Here is a 17,671-nt window from a genome sequence, read left to right as displayed (position 1 = left end):
TTAGGTAACTGGGAAAAGAATTTTTAGTTCTTTCATCAACATGCCTTGAAAAACAAGTGCCAATAATGAGGTACTGGTTTCACCAAGTTTTTCTGTCCTCTTGAAGAAGGGCTTCTGGCAACACCTGTACCATGACCTGACAACATCTATTAGGCTGTGTGCATGTAGCAGAGTATATTTCTGATCTTCCCTAAACCTTTGGCATTACAGCAGAATGGTAAGAGAGTTATGTTATAGGGGCCCCATGAGCTTGTTTTACGCAGACCAAAGAGAAATTTGTGACAGATTGCAGGAAGTGAGTTCAGTTCAGGCCAATGAGATCTTTCTCTTCTGGTGCTGTTTCCCCATCAAGCACAGCTACCATATGGAAGCCTTTACATCTTTGTCTTTGCTACCAGTAGCAACTGTGGATGAATGTCTTTTACCTCTCAGCATTTGTTAGCTTAATCAGTTTACATGCCCCGTGGGAACTGGCAAGGGATACTGATGGGTGAACGACCCATCAGAATTAGCTTCCAGCTATCCCAGACAAGCTGGATGGATAGAGGGAAGATACCAGATGAGAAATGACATCTTACTGCTTCAGCAATGTGAAAAGATGAGAGCCAGAGAAAGTAGAGGCCGATAGTGGATGAGGGGAACAAGGATAGGAACACAGGGACAAAATCATCTGAAACCATCCATCCATCCATCCATCCATCCATCCATCATCCATCCCTGATGTCCTTTTCCTGTCCCTGCATTCCTCTACCCCCTATTTTGTTCTGGTTCTGCAGCTCTGTAGTCAGCAGGAATTTTGCAGCTTCACTGAGGCCAGGATGGAATCTCTGTGTATTTCCCTTTATCTGTTTCATTTTTGTTGCTTCTCTTTCAGCATTGCCATGTATTTGTCCCTCAGTCCACAGTTCAGCAAAGAGTGTAAAGAAAATGTCACTCCTTACTTTTTTCTGAGTTCCAACTGCTCCTCCCAAGGCGTAACACAGATGATGTGATGTGACATGGAGGCATGCCCATGTCTTCCCACACATTCTGAAGAGGAAGACTGATTGCTTTATTTCATGACATGAAGATGGGGGAGCAAAGCTATGCACCCACAGTTGATGCCTGATGCCCCGCTGGTAGGGCAGAGTGTTCTGTTGACCTCTTTTCTTCATTGAAAGGCAGAAGGAAATGTCACAGTGCTTGACAAGAATATCCTATCTTGTCAGCAGCATCCCCAGCACATACCTTGCTGTGCTTGACTGGTGCATGCTGTCACCACCACGTCTGACTTCATCTCGTGTCACAGGAGCCTGAGAAGAGGAGGGCAATGAGAGCATGGGAAGCAAAGCAGGGTTTTTCTTTCAGTGTTGAAAGTGTGAAAAGAAAGACAAAGTGTTTAGTTTTAATTTTACAGCACCCAAAGTCCAAAAGATGCTTACAATGAAGATTTTTACTACCAAATTTGTTCCAATACACATATTTTTTAAGATAGATCAAAAATTTTTCCTTGGTCTTCCAAGTTTTACTAAGCATCTTTAAAATTAAAATTAACAGAGAATACAGAAATTTATTTTCAACCTGAACACATTATGTCATAATTCATTCTGAGAGAAAGTAAGGTAAAACAAACTAATACTCTATAATTAAACATTTTTAAGGTTAATAATCTATTACCCTTACATTAGGTAAAAGCACAGGAAGAAATAGTACCATGAACAAAAAAATTTATAAATCTTCCACTGATACTGGTGAAAACTAAGAATGGATAATAATTTTTTGGGTTTTAAAATAACATTTAGCATACATTTAGCTTGCACAGCCTAGAAGAGAGAAACATTTCATTATGTTATATTTTTGCCAGGACACAAGTGAGTGTCCTGTTATGCTCACAAGCTTCTATTTTTCATTGAACAAAATACATTTAGAGAACATCTGGGGTAGCAATGCCATCCCTGCTTTGTGAGTAACCCCACTGGGCAGGTACATTAAATATACAGCAGGGTACACGAGAGCAGGATTTTACGCAATGTCCTCCTCAGCCAGGTTTTCAGGCTGCTTTTCCATTTCCCTTTGCTCCAAATTCAAGCTGCATGTTAGTCAGGCTGGACGTTTGCCACCTCTGCCTTATCATAAGTCTGTTTTGACTGTCTCTAAAGCTGTGCTGGAGGCATGAAAATCCTCGTCCATGTCCAGCATATTTACAGCAACACTGGGCCCAGAAAGGGGCTGTGGTGGCAGATGCTCTTCTGACACTCAGAGAGAAATGAAATCGTTGTATTTGCAAATGCTTTGGATAAAAGTAGCATATATGCACCTAAATGTTTTTCTACTTGAGAGATGCTCTTGAAGCTACATGAGGTGGCTGACAGCTGCACATTTAGATTCCTGCGTTGTGTATTGCTTCTTACAGGCAGTAGAGTTTAAACCTGCCTCAGCTCTGAACAGAATTGACTTACAGGCTCTTTCCATGGTGAATAGGCCAAATCTGTTCATAGAATCATAGAATCATAGAATCAGCTGGGTTGGAAAGGACCTCAGAGATCATCAAGTCCAACCCTTGATCCACTACCACCACGGTTATCAGACCATGGCACTGAGTGCCACATCCAGTCTCTTTTTAAAGATCTCCAGGGATGGAGAATCCACTACTTCCCTGGGCAGCCCGTTCCAGTGTCTGATCACCCTCTCCATAAAGGAATTCTTACAGCCTAATCTACATAGGTTTCAAATGACCTGATTGGCTTTGCCTCGATGGGGTCCTAACATCTGCTAGGACCCCACCTCTGCCTCCATACTCACCTGAGTGCCTGAGAGCAGATCACACTCTTGGATCACAGATGAACAATTACAGGGAATGTCCCAAGACAGGAACAGCCCTGTCTCCATCAAGCTGAAGCGTTTCTTGCTGTGGGGGGAAAAAAATCAAATGCAATTTCACTGATCAATGTTTTCTCCCTGCCTCTTAGACAATATTAAAATAGTTTTTAGAAACTTTACCCCAGTATTCAGCGTAGTGGATGAGACTAACCTGTCTGTGAGAGGATCTGTGGAGCTTTAAGTACATGAGCATTCTGCAGAGGATAATCCCTTCCTTCACTCATTGCAGAACAGGGGGCAAGGACCTATGTTCCCACATGCTATCACTTCACAGGAAGAAGCAGTTTCAAATTACTGTGAGAACTTTAATGGCCATTGCTACCTGCAGATGAAAAGTCATGTTAATAGAAATAAATGCTTAGAAGCACACTAATGAAGCTATTATAGCCAGGTAACTGATGGAATTCAAAGAAAGGGGAAAAAAGTAGCAAGAATAGTTCTTTATAGTACTCAGATAAATTTCCCTACACTCTGAAAGCCTGACTGAAGTTTTACTGAATCCAAAATGAACCTTTCTGTCATCTCTGGTGGGATCTGGTTTCTGGAAGGTAATTAAACATCCCTGCAGTCTTAAAGTCAGATACAGGCAATAATTCCGATCTCCTCCAACAGCCATTCTTGTCCTGTATAGCTCACTTTCTTTAGATGCCAGGGAAATAAAATACACACTTATGGGTTTATTTGTATTTTTTTTTATATTGATGTTAATTATGCCATCCCTTTTTCACCTCAGGAAATACTACACCCCTGATCCAAATACCTTCCTAGATTTAGTTTTATACTGGGAGAGAAGGGCTGTTGGTATTTGCCCTGGATTCACAACCCAGTTATACCATTAAAAAAGCATATGTAGTTCATGCTGTTATCACTTGAGTTATTTCCAACAGTGGAAAAGGAGGTATGGATGAAATTGTGAAAGAGACATTGCTGAGACTCTACCTGGAAAACTTGGTACAGCATTTACAGAAGAGACATTCAAACTGGAACAGGCCCACAAAAGGGTTACTGGGAGGACTGAGTACTGGTGAATATTATCAAACAAGAGCAGACTAGGAAAAGTTCAGTTTGTTTAGTCTAGCTAAGTGAAGACTGAGAAGGGATATGGCTGTTTATGCTTGCTTTCAAACCAGTTAAAAAGCATAATGCTATTCAAGTTCAGGAATAAATGGGAATAAACTGTCTTTCATGCAGCCCTTTTATTTTGGGTTGTGTTAGGAGGAGAGCTGCCAATAGGTTGAGGGAGGTGATCCTTTCCCTCTACTCAGCACTGGTGAGGCCACACCTGGAACACAGTGGAACATCTGGCATCCAGTTCTGGGCTCCCCAGTAGAGGAGAATTATCTCTCTTAATCTGCTGGCCATGTTCCTCTTGGTGCATCCTAGGATACTTTTGGCCTTCTGAGCTGCTTGAGTGCACTGCTGGCTCACGTTGAGCTTCTCATCAATCAACACCTCCAAGTCCTTCTCTTTGGGGCTGCTCTCAATCCACTCTGTACCCAGCTTGTAACTGTGCCTGGGATTGGTCCATCCCAGATGCAGGACCTTGCACTTGGAATTTGTTTAACCTCATTTCCTTTCCAATGGCTGCACTCTCAAGCCTGTTAAGGTCCCTCTGGATGGCATTCCTTTCCTCAAGCTGAATCCACCACACCACACAGCTTGGTGTCATCAGCAAACTTGCTGAGGGTGCACTCAATGCCACTGTCCATCTGACTGGCAAAGATGTTAAACAGCACTGGACCCAGAACAGACCCCTGAGGAACTCCATTTGGCACTGGCCTCCAGATGGACACTGAGCCATTGATCACAACTTTTTTAGAGGGTCACCTTCTTGCCAGCTCCTTATCCATCAAGTGGTCCATCCATCAAATCCATGTCTCTCTGTCTGAGAGACAAGGATGTTAAGTGGGACAGTGTCAAATGCCTTGGACAAGTCCAGATAGATGACTCCAGTTGTTCTTCCCCTATCTAACAGAGCTGTAACTCTCTCATAGAAGGTCACCAAATACATCAGGCACAATTTGCCCTTAGAGGAGCCATGTTGGCTGTCACCACTCACTTTGCTGTTTTACATGTGCCTCCGTGTTTTCACCTGGCACAGAGGTGAGGCTGCCTGGTCTGTAGTTCCCTGGGTTTTCTTTGATCCTTTTTTAAAAGATGTTTCCCCTTTTCCAGTGTGTGGGAACTTCTTCAGACTGCCACAGCTTCTCAGAGGGAAACACTTTTTCACTCTCACAATGACCAAGCACTGGCACAGGTTGCCCAGGAAGGTGGTGGAGCCTCCACCCTTGTAGATGCTCAAAAACACATGGTGCTGCACAACTGGCTGTAGGTGGCCCTGCTTGAGCAATGAGGGGGGACCAGGTGGCCTCCAGCCCTCCCTGCCCTCCCTGCCAACCTCAGCAGTTCTGTGATGCTGTGATTCTGTCTTGGAACACAATCAGACCAGAAATTAGTTGACCTCTATCCCCAGAGGAATGAATGGCCTCTTACATAGAATACAAGAGGACTAAACCTAGCTAATTTTACAAGTAAACTTGATTGTAGTAGATTCCATGATAGCAAGGTCCCAAAAGAACTGACATGACCTACCTGTGGTTAACGTAAGTATAAAATTACAAAAAAGGATTTATGTTACATTAATAGAAATCTATATTTGTTCTTTTCCCCCCTGCTTTTCTACTATATTTTAGTAGAAATGAGATGCTTCTTCTATGAAACAAGTCACAAAAACTGTCACAGCTAGTTTGTAACATTATTTACAATTTAAATCAGCAAGGCAGGCCCCAGCAAACTGAAGGAAAGGACAACCCTCCCATTATTCCCCCTACCCAGAAAGCTCTCACCCCTCTTCATCTTTATGATAAGGAATGTCTGGTATGCAAGTGTCAATTCAGTACATCCCTTCAGTTTTCTTCTAACTCTGAATCCTAAATAGAGACTGAGGGCACTTGTGAGCAGGGAGCCAGCTCAGAACCCTGTCCAGAGCATCACTAATTATTTCACATTTGCTCAGTGGAGGTGTGTGTCTTAACATAGGTAGAAAAAGTGAACCTGCAGCCTCCAAGTCTCTTCAGTTAGCAATTAGACACTCCATGCAGTCTGTCTAACATACAGCAACACTCAGTCTCTGGTTTTGTGCTTTTTGCTCAACGGGGATGAATGGGAAAGCTGTAAATACAAACAGCCTGAGGAGTGCCAGCAGCTTCTTGGGACAGATTTGCAGCATCCCTATTAAACCTTTTGCACTCAGTCACAGTCCCCTTGTTAGTTTACTTTCTGCTTTCAGAGAGAAGCTGAACTTGACTGCGTGAGACTTGGAACTGGGAGGAGGAGGAGGGTGGGGAGGGAGGAGTGCATCCGCCAAGCTGCTTACTAAGTAAAGCTGAGCTGGTAACCATGCTGCCCAAGCCAAAAGTTCTCTTTACGCAATTACTTTTTACTGGTGTTTGGAAATGTGCTCTGAGACCAAACATCTATCTGAAGCATGGAGAAAGAAATACTGCTTGAAATAGATTAGAGAGGAGAACATAAAGGGCTTAGGAGGTCGGTGTTTTAGGAAGCTGACTGAGGCAAAGCCTTGGGAAAGGCGGTGGAATTGCGTTTGTTAGAACATAAGGAAGTCAGCTCAGCACAGATCTTGGATCCGTTCTGCTGTCTGATGAGGTCAACAGGAAGATTCACATTCAGCACAAAAGGTTTCATCAGTTCCTGTGTAAGGTGGAAACAAGTACTGAACGTGCTAATTAAGGTGCATAACAACAGTTGGGATCTTTTATTTAGAAAAGAAGGCACACAATCACTCCACCTCCCAGTTCTTCCCAGCCTGAAGAAAACATGCCAAATATAAGCACCTCAGTCAGCAACAACCAGATTATCAGCAACAGATCATACCTTCATTTTTAGATTGAAGACTACAAAGTAGTGCAATCATTGGATGCTCCTTGTTGTCATGTCAATTCAAATTTCATCATCTTTGACTCGTGGCAAAAAGGTTTGCTCTTTACAGGTGAAAAAAAATAGAGGAACACATGGCATATGCAGTCTTCTGAGCTTCTTGCAGTTTGTCTACACCAGCATTTGACAGGGAAACTCAGACCACTTACAGGAGTCATCCAAAAAATCCAATAGAGGAGGACCTCTGGACCACTGGGACAGTCTGCTGCTATTGGAGAGAGCCACAAAAAAGCCAGTGACTTGCAAACTAGAGACATCTGATTATGGTTTTCCCGGAGTCAGGATTACAAATGGAGCTGTACAGGGAGAAGCTGGGGCTCCTAGAACTGTTAGTCCACACCTACTTTAAACTGCATAGTCCTTCATCCTTTTCTCTCCTGGAATAAAGCTTGCATGCCTGTCTCCAGAACACATTCCCTGAATGACTGAAATCCTTTCCCAACATTCACAGTGTGATCTGACATTTCATCCCTTTAATGTGACAGTAAAGATGAAAGGCTGTTTTAGAAAAGAAACATGACAAAACCAAAACATGGACAAAACTTCTAGGGAAATTAATCCTTCTTCTCAGAGGAAAGTGAACACATACACACTGCACTGTGTGACTAAGCAATGGTTAATGAGAAATATACTTCTGGAAGACACTTCAAAGGACTAAGCAACCAAATTGCAAGAATGGATGAGGGCTGTGAAATTGGAACAACATGGCTGAATTTTGGAAACCACCAATTTAGGCTTATTGTCAAGAAAAAAGACATAAGATTTAAGATCATCACAAGGGAGGGAGTGAAAGTTCATTTCTCAGTATAGATATTTGAAACTAATTCAGTTGCATGGCTTTTATTTATCCAGTGAAAGAGATACAAGAAAGAAGAGTTTCTTCTGCCTTTAAGGTACACTTTTTCTAAGTAGGTGGTTTTGGTTTTTATCTAAGTGACACTGGCAGTGGAAATATGGGGAGACTAGTATCAGCTACATTTTAATGATAACACCATCCAAATACTGAATAGCTTTATGAACATCACAAAATAAATGAGATGTAGATCCACAGCTCTAATCTTGGGTGTGACACAATTTTAATTTCAATCTGCCACACTAGGGAAAAAATGGTGCACTTTTTTCCTGGTCTTTAAAAGCTGGCGTTCCAACTGAAGTGAAACAAAAAGTGGCTAGCTAACCTACAGCTTTAGGTGTGAAATTCTTTCACATAGTCTTTTGGGGACCTACAACCTACAGGGAGTCTCTAACACAATGAAAATATCATAACTTCTCTGAACTGTTGACTAAAGCAAATAATCTCCTCTTCAGGATCTGCAAGAGTAGCTTAGGTAGAAGTTCTCCATTGATGCCAGTCCAGAGTGAGTCTTGCCTCAGACTTCTGTCTACTGAGCAATTGCATGCCCCAAAAGGGAGGTGGTGTACCAACCCACTCAGTCTGATGGACTGCTAGGAACCAGGCAAGGGTTCAGTATGTTATGAAGGAATAAGTAAGAAAAGTTAAACCATTACATTACATTACATTACATTACATTACATTACATTACATTACATTACATTTCTTTCACAAAAAGTTTCTGATGTTGGAAGTCATAATTAGCTAAAATATATCCTAAATGTGCGCTGGGCTTTCAGCATGTAAAAAAAAAAAAAAACAAACCCCAAAAACCCAGCAAACAAACAACAAACCAGAATTCCCAGAAGCTCTCATAATGAAATCTGCTGCAAAGACTTCTCCAGGGCAAATCTCTGTACTAGCTTGAATCTCCCTGACTTCAAGCCCAGTCCTGCAGCATTTATTTATGTGGACAATTCCATTTGCACTACTCATGACTGTACAGATAAACTATTTATGGCAGAGTAAACCTCGGCTCAAGCAAGTCATTTTAAGGAATAATAAGAATACTTCTGGCTCCATAATATCATGCTCTAAGTTGGTACAGAACTTCCTGAAAAGCCCTTTTTCCTACCTAATTAAGGACAATGACAACAGAGCAAAGCCCATCTTTTTCATATGAAGATAATTATTATTTATACTTAATCTGTCCAACTCCTTTTGATAGATTTCTTATATGGCATATATTTAATGGCATTACCTTTCTTCTCACATTAGCTGCTTAGTCTGTAATAGTAAGAGACACAATTGTAGTGTTTCTTACTTCCAGTACAAAATATTGGTTAATACTGGTTAAATTTCATAATTCATATTATTCAATAAATCATTAATACTTTAACCTTTTATCTATTTATATTTAGAATAAAATCCAGTGAATTAGCTACCTCCTGTGATTATGTAGGAGTGGTAATTCTTTCAAGATCATCTTCTTTGTATTAGTTTTAAAATAAAGTTTTGATAAAGGAAAATTTAAGGTTTTTACATCTTCAGTTTTCTCAAAATAAATTCTTTCATTTTCTCAGCTATTGTATCATCTCTCTAATCCCATATACTGCTATAACTTCCTACCCATTATTCATTACAAAGTATGCAATTATATTTAGAATATTTTAAATTTTTTACAGAATCTTCTGAGTAGCAGATTTAAAAACCAATATATTCCATGAAAGCAGATTTTGTTTTCAGCTCATCTCACTGCCCATATAGTGCTCACCTGTGACCAAAGAACAAAAATTGTCTTCATTAAGAAGGATCTTAAAAAAAAATGCTATGTATGTATTTATTCCACTATAGGAAGCATATTTCCCCCAAATCCTTAGTTTGCTCCAAATCTTCATTTCCCACAGATTTTTTTTTTCTACAAATACAGAGCTGAAAGTAATAGATAGCTCCCCTAAGGATTACCATGTGAAAAGTGCCTAATTGTGGCTGGGAAATCTGTTCAAATGTAGGTTATTCCCTTGCCTGAGTTCAATATTAATCAAGAGGCAATGGCCCTTGTAATCTGGAGCATTTTCCAGGCTGAAATGCTTCACCTCTTAAGAATGCATTCCTTCTTCTGGGGCGATGGGTGTGCTCTGTGTTCTAACTTGGCGGAGTTCTCCCTCTGCTTAAGCCACAGGCACCTTTCACTAATTTTTCCCCTTTTCAGAGTTGATCTCTTCTCCTCCTTTCCACCCTCAGCATGAAATAAGTAACTTTATCACTGCAATGGGGCTTCACAGCAGTACACCTCCTTACAGAGCATTTCAGCACTTTGAAACCATACACCCTTGTGGAGTGTGCTGGGAGTAATTATCTACAAATACGTTGTGGTTTAGAAAAGCATTGATTTCCGTGATTTGTAGGAAACACCCGTGGAATTATTAACATCAAGATCATGGGTGAAATGTCAAAAGTTCTTCCCAAATCAGGAAGGCAGCTTCCAGACAAGAGGATAATTGAACACAGACTCTCCCTGCTTTATCAAGGCACCAACCTTGTAGTGGGAACTCTTGAGATCTAGTCTCAAGTCTGTCAAAGGCTTTCCTGGATTCCTAGTGCTCCTGTCTGCTGTTGCAGGGACACAGATACCACATGTGTCTTAAGGAGAGGTCAGAGTAACATGCTGAAACATACCTGTAAATCTCTTGAAAAGCAGAGGGCAGAAAAAGACACGAGTATGATGCATCATCTGCTTGTAGAGAATCTCTCCAGCATTAGATAGCTTTGAAACTGTCCAGAAGAATCAGACAGGTTATGCAAAGGAAGCACTCTAGAGAAACCCTGTATGTTCATGGAACAGTATCAAATATAAATGTATTATTAGTAGCACATGTAGGTGAGATTATGAAGCTGAAAATGTAATGTGGAATGGAGGCGTGGCCAATGCCCAGTTCGATGGAGAAACAGAGAACTGGTAAGTATTTCTTCCGCCAGGACTGATGTATGACCCACAGCAGTATATGGCAAAGGGAAAATTCTGGGCTGCTCTTTGTTCAATATATTTCAAGTTTAAAGATATTTCAAGTTTAAAGATTTCCACGGTTTGTACATTTGGAACTCTTATATGCAGGTAGTAATAATGGCCCATCACATTCAGTAGCAGGTAGAGTTTGCTCTTCAGGGCATCTATCAGACACTACATGTTCTCAACCCATCTCCAGAGGGGCTGAGCCAACCTTCTGCCTGGCAATGGTTGGGCATCACATAGAGAGGCAGACTGATGGCTTATTTCAGGTCTGCATGGCCTGTTCCTCTTTACAGTCAGTGACAGCAGGTGCAACATGAAGACTTTGAATTCTTTTGACACTTTTGACCTCTATAAGTAACTATTCCAGATGGTAATCTCCACTTTGTTTCCAGAACCTCCTTTGTGACTTCAAGATGGCTCTGCAGCCTTTGTATCATGTTAGAACAAGTGGGAAAGGTTGGGAGAAAGCCCCTCTGTTGCTAGGGGCTATACATTACACCTGAAAGGTCCTCTGCTCAGATAGAAGCACTTTTTGACACAGCTTGGCAAACCAAGAGAGCCTGGCTGCATCAGGTGAGCTGGGAAGTCAAACAGCAAACACCAGGGTTGGGCTGGACTGGACAGGGCTGATCAGGAAATTGCATGACAGACCTGACAAGAGGGTTACAAAATGCAGTATCTTATAAGTCTTCTCATACCAGACTTCTGTAAAATAGGACAGAGTATTCTATAGAGAGGCTTCTCATGTACTTACAGGGGTAGTGAAGGTAAATAGTTGAGAAAATCCTATTATCACTAAATTTAAACTCTCTAGCCCTCAGGTGCTCGCTGCTCTCTGAATGAGCTGTCACTTCCTCTGAAATGTGTGAATGAGGTGTGAGTTTTAGAACTCATTTGCACAATCAGTATATTTTTGTTTTGGTTATATTATACTCCTGTGGAGGCAAGCTGTGACTCACAGGTGACTTATAGTTTACAAGGATGGACATCTGAGAAGACTCAGAATAGAAGAACTTGATGGACCCTGCCCTATAAAACTCTTAGTGGCTTGGAAGATGGACATTGCAGGATGTCCCCTCTTCACCTAAAATCAGTCCATGTTAAAAAATAAATGCTATGGTGCTGTTACGTTCATGCTTTGTGAAAGAATAAACATCAAATTGATGTGCACAGCAACATGGCTGGGGGGAATGGACAGATGGTCAAATGGACAACGGCAAAAATTAAGTAAATTTTATCCTTTTTTTTTTTCCTGTACTTCTTTCTTCTTTTTATTCATCAATCTGAAAAAAATATTATATTCTTTATCTAAAATTATTTTGTTCACAAGCAAAACAAAAAAATGTATGTTACAAGGCACAATTTCAATACACTTTTCTGAAACTACCCTAACTGCTTTATCCCTAAACACTGTAAGCTTACCGTGGTATATTTATATGCAATGATAGCAACCCAAGATAACTGCCTAAAAATAAATCAAATTGGAAATGCAATGTGTGTGTGCATAACAGATGTATAGATGTATAGTAGGGGCTGAAAAGAGGACATTAGGGGAATTCCATCCATTATATTTGTTTGGCTTTAATCCAAATTGTTAAAGCACAAGGTACAGAGGGTTATACAAAGTTTAGTTTAGGCTCCTGGTATTTTAATTTTTTTTTAATAAACGTGACAGTGATTATCACTGAAGCGACTAGACACAGTCTCAGGAACAGTACATGTCCCCTGGGCCTTGGACAAGCAGATGGCATCATCATCCTGAAGGCAACAGATATCTACAGTAGCTATAGGGGAAATGTGCATATATGCATAAAGAAATAAGCAAGAGTAAGTCAAAATGTCAAAAGCTTTTCAGTTTGTTATCAGCATATTGGTGGATCTCTGTCTCCCATTATCTCTTAAGTTCTCCTGTGTGACAGAAGAAAGATTTCAGGTTTACTGCTGCATTTTCTCTTACAGACTGAAAAATTTAGTATTTTTTATTACTAGTTTTATACAGACTGTTATGGTTTCTCAAATTAGGCATCTGCATCAAATGTATTAGGATGGAATGTAATGGTTTATTTAATCCAGTGTTGTACAACACTAAGCACCAACCTTTACAGCAACAGGAAAACAGCTGCATCATTGACAGAAAGTCTGGATTTGCTTGCAGCAGGTAAAGCAGAGACTTCTGGAGATGGAATACAGTAAACTAGATGGAATAAAGGCACAGAGTTCATTTTGCTTGCAAACCCAAACATAAAGTGATTTCTAGTCATATGCCAAAGGACACTCAAACAGAATGGGCAATAATGAGAGGATTTGCCAATTTTAAACCAGCATGAGTCAAATATTTAAAACTCAGCATTTCAGCAGCTTGGAAGTTGCCTGCATGGCAGCAGATGCTAGGAAATTTGCCCATCCATGAGCTCAGTAGCAAGAACAATCTCCTGGTGCACCCAAAGGTTTGAGGAGATGAAAGCTCAGGGCCCACAGTTCAGGAGGAAGGGCTATTGCAATAAACTATTAATTATGTATAAATACAGCACTGATGATATTGCATGCACTTTGAAACACAGCAGTTCCCCAAAGGAAGTGTTATCTAATTGTTTTGATATGCCTCAAAGACAGATGTCTCCCTGGCACCTAGAAAGGAATATATATTCCAGGGGGCTGCTTCTCTAGCTAATTTTCTTCCTGACCCCTCAAGAGGCCTCCTGCTTAGGGCTGTACACCTCTGGCTGCAGAACAGCCAAGGAGTATTGCTGGTCCTACCAAAGGCACTTACATGTGGCCTGGCAGTAGAGAATGCTGGAAAAGACCAAATATGCAAGTCCATCTGCCTTTCAATACCAAAAAAAGACCCTATGACAACTTTAGCAAGGTATGCCTAGGTAAAAAAATAAACCACCTAGAGAGCAACTGCAATAATAGAGAAACTGGATCGTAAGAGAGAAGCCCATGATAAAAAGATATGAGGAGTTTTTACTCAATCAATATAGGAGTAAGCAGATCACACTTTATTGGCAGGTCACTGCTCAATTACTGCTACAACTTGTTTTGTTGATATAAATATTAGCAAAAGATAGATTAATATATTTTCAGAATTAAAGGGCTAAAACTGCTCCAGTTTAAAACAATTATTTGGTAAATCACCGGTGCAACAATACATGCAATTATTAAATGCCCCAAGGACAGACCACAAACCAGATTAAAATTTAATGGATAGAAAGACTGCCTGTGAATTTCAAAGCATGTTAGTTAATATCCATAATTTCAGTGCATAAATAAATCACCCCACAAGTTTCATGCCATTTTAACCTACTTCTCTCTATGTCATATGTTACATTTATATCTAACTTCTTTTTAATGATGAACTGCCTAAGTAATTATTATAGCAGCAGGTAAAGGCCTAAAAATGTAGTAGTGACTTCTAGTGTGAGTGTTAAATCTTCCTTAAAATACTTCAGATATACCTTTGTTTCCACTGTGCAAAAGGGCAACAGAACTTGTGTCCACAGTGAAACTGTTTTCATGGATACATGAACTGAAATAAACCTGCTGTGCATTCACAAGCAACAATATCTCATTTGGAAACTAGACCACAAAATGAGGCTTTCGTTACCCCTTTCCCTATTACTTGTCACCAACATTTCAATTTTCAGTTGAATCCTGGAGTCTGGGGTACAGAAGTAATATATTAATGACAAGACAGAGGCAGGCAGTATTGGAAACTTCTCGAGCTTAGCTGTGTTAGCAGCAAAGCCAGCTCAATTTTACGTATTCAGAAGTCTTTGTGGTTTAAACACAAATACTTCAGGGGCATTTTGGAGAAAGCTGCTCGTGCTGGTAACCACACACCAAATTATCGCTAGGTAAAGACACAGACTTGTGCATTATACAGGAAGATTGACTGCTCCAGCTCTTCTCACCAACTCTAATAACAGTAGGAATAAACCAGTACAGAGAAGAGTGCTCCCAGAAATGCATTTGCCTGTTTTGGCTTTGAGCACCAGTTCACATAACTCACTAACCAGTGGTAGCTCCTCCACTGCAATGATCTTGGCTGTATCTGAAATGAAGCTTCCATTTCTCCTATAGTTTCATCAAGCTAGTTTCCTCTGTTGTGCAGAAATTCTGGAAACAGAAACCACTCTGTCACTTTCACAAGTGTAGCTATGTTTAATGAGGATGAATGAAGACTAGGTGCTCGGAAACATAAACAAACAATGCATCACTTTTTTTTTTCCAGCCACCAGTCACTGGTTACTCCATTCTGCACATTGCTGTTGTTACTTGTCAAAAAGTAGAAAAAACATTGGGTTGTCAAGTTATGGAATAGTTTAAAAAAAAAAAAAAAAAGCTAAAACCCAACAAATTATTTGTTTGGATGATTTGCAGTTGCCTATGGCCTGCAATGACAAGGACTTCTCCCACAGATAGGCAAGATATTCAATACAAGTTTTGCAGGAAGCACAGCATGCTGGTCAAAGATTTCACTTATAAAGCCCAGAAAATGCCTTCTCCCTACACATCTACTAACACCAGAACTTTGTGTGCTTTGTGGCCAAAAGCAGCTTGAACCTACAGCAGTAAGCACCTAAACCCACTCAGGTGGAGCTATATATTTTTATTGAATGATCACCGCTGTCTAAAACTACCAGGGAATTGTTTGCTGTGTACGTCAGTCCTACAGGATAAAAAAGCCCATAGCTAATGAGAGGGTTAAAGACGGGAAACTCCTCAGGTTTCCCTAAGGATATTACAGCTTGACTACAGACATCTGTTACTGTAATGTGGTCATCTTTGTCAAAGGCCACGGCTGTGGCATATATTTTGGAGGGGAAAATGAGGCTCAGCCCGAAGCTATCCATCTGGCCAATGAGATCCATCTCTGCACTGAATATCTTCACTCGGGTGCTGCTGCTGTGTCCTTGAGCTCTGAGGTGCTCTATCACCACGACAGCACCCGAGGTTTGGGAGACTGCAACGCCTCTGGGGCGGATGAGCTGAGACCAGATCATCTGACACATCTTGAATTTCCCCTTCTTGAAGTCAGCTGTCAGGCGGTACAGAGCACCTGCCTCCGAGTCTGTCAGGATTACTTCACTCTCTGGGGTGGCATCCAAGCCCCAGGGCAAACAGAAACCTTCCCGGACTGCCAGGACACCCCTTCCCTCAAAATCAAAGGCTTTCACCGAGCGGTCCCCACCGTCGGTGACCACCACGTGCCCGTCCGAAGTGACCGTCACATCAAGCGGGTACTTGACATCGTCGTCCGCATCCCCCCGCTCCCCAAATCGCTGCAGGCAGGATCCGTTCGGCCCAAAGACGTGGATCCTCTTCTCGCCATCATGTGCCACAGCCAAGCGCCCGGATCTCCGGCAGGCCGACACTCCGCTGGGGTTCACCAGCGACCCCCACCCTCCCAGGGACAGCCGGAGCCCTACGCCCGCGGCAGCTGTGCCGGCAGCCCCTCTGCAGCCTCTCCTCCCGAAAGCCGAGGGGATGGTGCCTCCGGCGGGGCCCAGCACCTCCAGCAGCTGCATCAGGGGCAGGCAGTCGCTGGTCTCGGCCGTGCCCCAGGCCCGCCGGCAGAAGGGACACTCCAACCTCCGGCCCTCCCGGCCACTCAGTGCCCCCACGCAGCCCCGGCAGAGGACGTGCCCGCAGGGCAAGTTCTGTGGCCGCCGCTGCCCGTCGGGGCCGTACCGCTCGAAGCACACCCGGCACTCCAATAAGTTCAGCTCCGCCTCGTCCTCCGCCGCCATCCCCGCCGTATTCCGGCAGGGAGGGAGGGAGAGAGGGAAGGAGGAGGCGGTCGGGTGCCTCCTGCGGGCGAGCTGAGGCGCGGCCCGGGGCGGAGCGGCCGCCGGCACCCCCTCCCTCCAGCACCGCTCCGCCCCGGGGAGGGCCTCCCCCTTAACGTCGCAGAAGGGTTTGGGTTTGAAGGGACCTTAAATAACGTCTATTTCCATCCCCCCCTGCCATGGCAACAAACCCCATCCAGCCTGGCCTTGAACACTTCCAGGGAGGGGACATCCACAGCTTCCCTGAGCAACCTGTGCACTTAAACCCTCTCACGAAAGAATTTCTTTCGTGAAAATCCAATCTAAAAAATCCAATCTAAAAATCTAATCTAAATCTACCCTCTTCCAATTTGAAACCATTAACCCTTGCCCTATCACTACCTGCCCTTGTAGAAAGCCCCTCACCAGCCTTCCTGCAGCCCTCCTGGAAGGCACTGGAAGGCTGCTATAAGGTCTCCCTGGAGTTTTCTCCAGGCTAAACAACCTCAGCTCTTTCAGCCCAGCTCTTTCACCTCTCTGTCATAGGAGAGGTGATCCAGGCCTCTGATCATCTTCATGGCCGTCCTCTGGACTCGTTCCAACAGCTCCATGTTCTTCTTGTGTTGGTGGTTCCAGAAATGGACACAGTGGGGGTGGACTGCAGGTGGGGTCTCACTCTCAAAATTTTTATAAAAATCCAATTACCACATTGTCACACCATTGCTAGTACTATTACATGCTTTCATAGGATTTCAGTTGCTGTTCTGGGAAGCTCTTGAAAATGCATTGCAGATACTTACACTAATCAGTAGCAGATGCTTTTTCCAAGCAGCCATTTCTGCACATCTTGTAAGATGCATGAACAGCACATGTTCATTAAACAAGGTGTATTTACAGGGCATTCTCAGGGTAACATCATGGTACACATGCAACGGAGAGAGCCAACTCATCTTAAATTGTCTCATCTGGCACATGGCATTGCTCTTGCCAGGTTGCCACATATGTGGGAATTCTGTGTAGGATATAGCTGAGTATCCAACTGGTGGATGAGGGGAAGGCTGTGGATGTGGTCTACCTGGACTTCAGCAAGGCCTTTGACACCGTCTCCCACAGCATCCTCCTGAAAAAGCTGTCAGCCCACACCTTGGACAGGAGCACCTTGTGCTGGGTTAGGAACTGGCTGGAGGGCCGGGCCCAGAGAGTGGTGCTGAATGGGGCTGCATTCAGTTGGCAGCCGCT

At 42.6% G+C, this 17,671-nt stretch overlaps 1 protein-coding gene across 1 annotated transcript; it reads right to left on the bottom strand.

The window, feature by feature from the left end:
* Positions 1-13,648: 13,648 nt before the first annotated feature.
* On the bottom strand, positions 13,649-17,043 carry NHLRC1 (NHL repeat containing E3 ubiquitin protein ligase 1). The gene is made up of 2 exons (XM_030444654.1): positions 16,966-17,043; positions 13,649-16,564 (listed from the first exon to the last, which is right to left on the bottom strand). Exons 1-2 carry the CDS (start codon positions 17,041-17,043, stop codon positions 15,254-15,256), a joined length of 1,389 nt encoding a protein of 462 aa, XP_030300514.1. The 3' UTR covers positions 13,649-15,253.
* Positions 17,044-17,671: the final 628 nt, after the last annotated feature.

This window comes from Calypte anna, chromosome 2 (assembly GCF_003957555.1).
Source record: "Calypte anna isolate BGI_N300 chromosome 2, bCalAnn1_v1.p, whole genome shotgun sequence".
NCBI classification, from domain to species: domain Eukaryota; kingdom Metazoa; phylum Chordata; class Aves; order Apodiformes; family Trochilidae; genus Calypte; species Calypte anna.
This window is presented reverse-complemented; position numbering and strand designations above follow the sequence as displayed.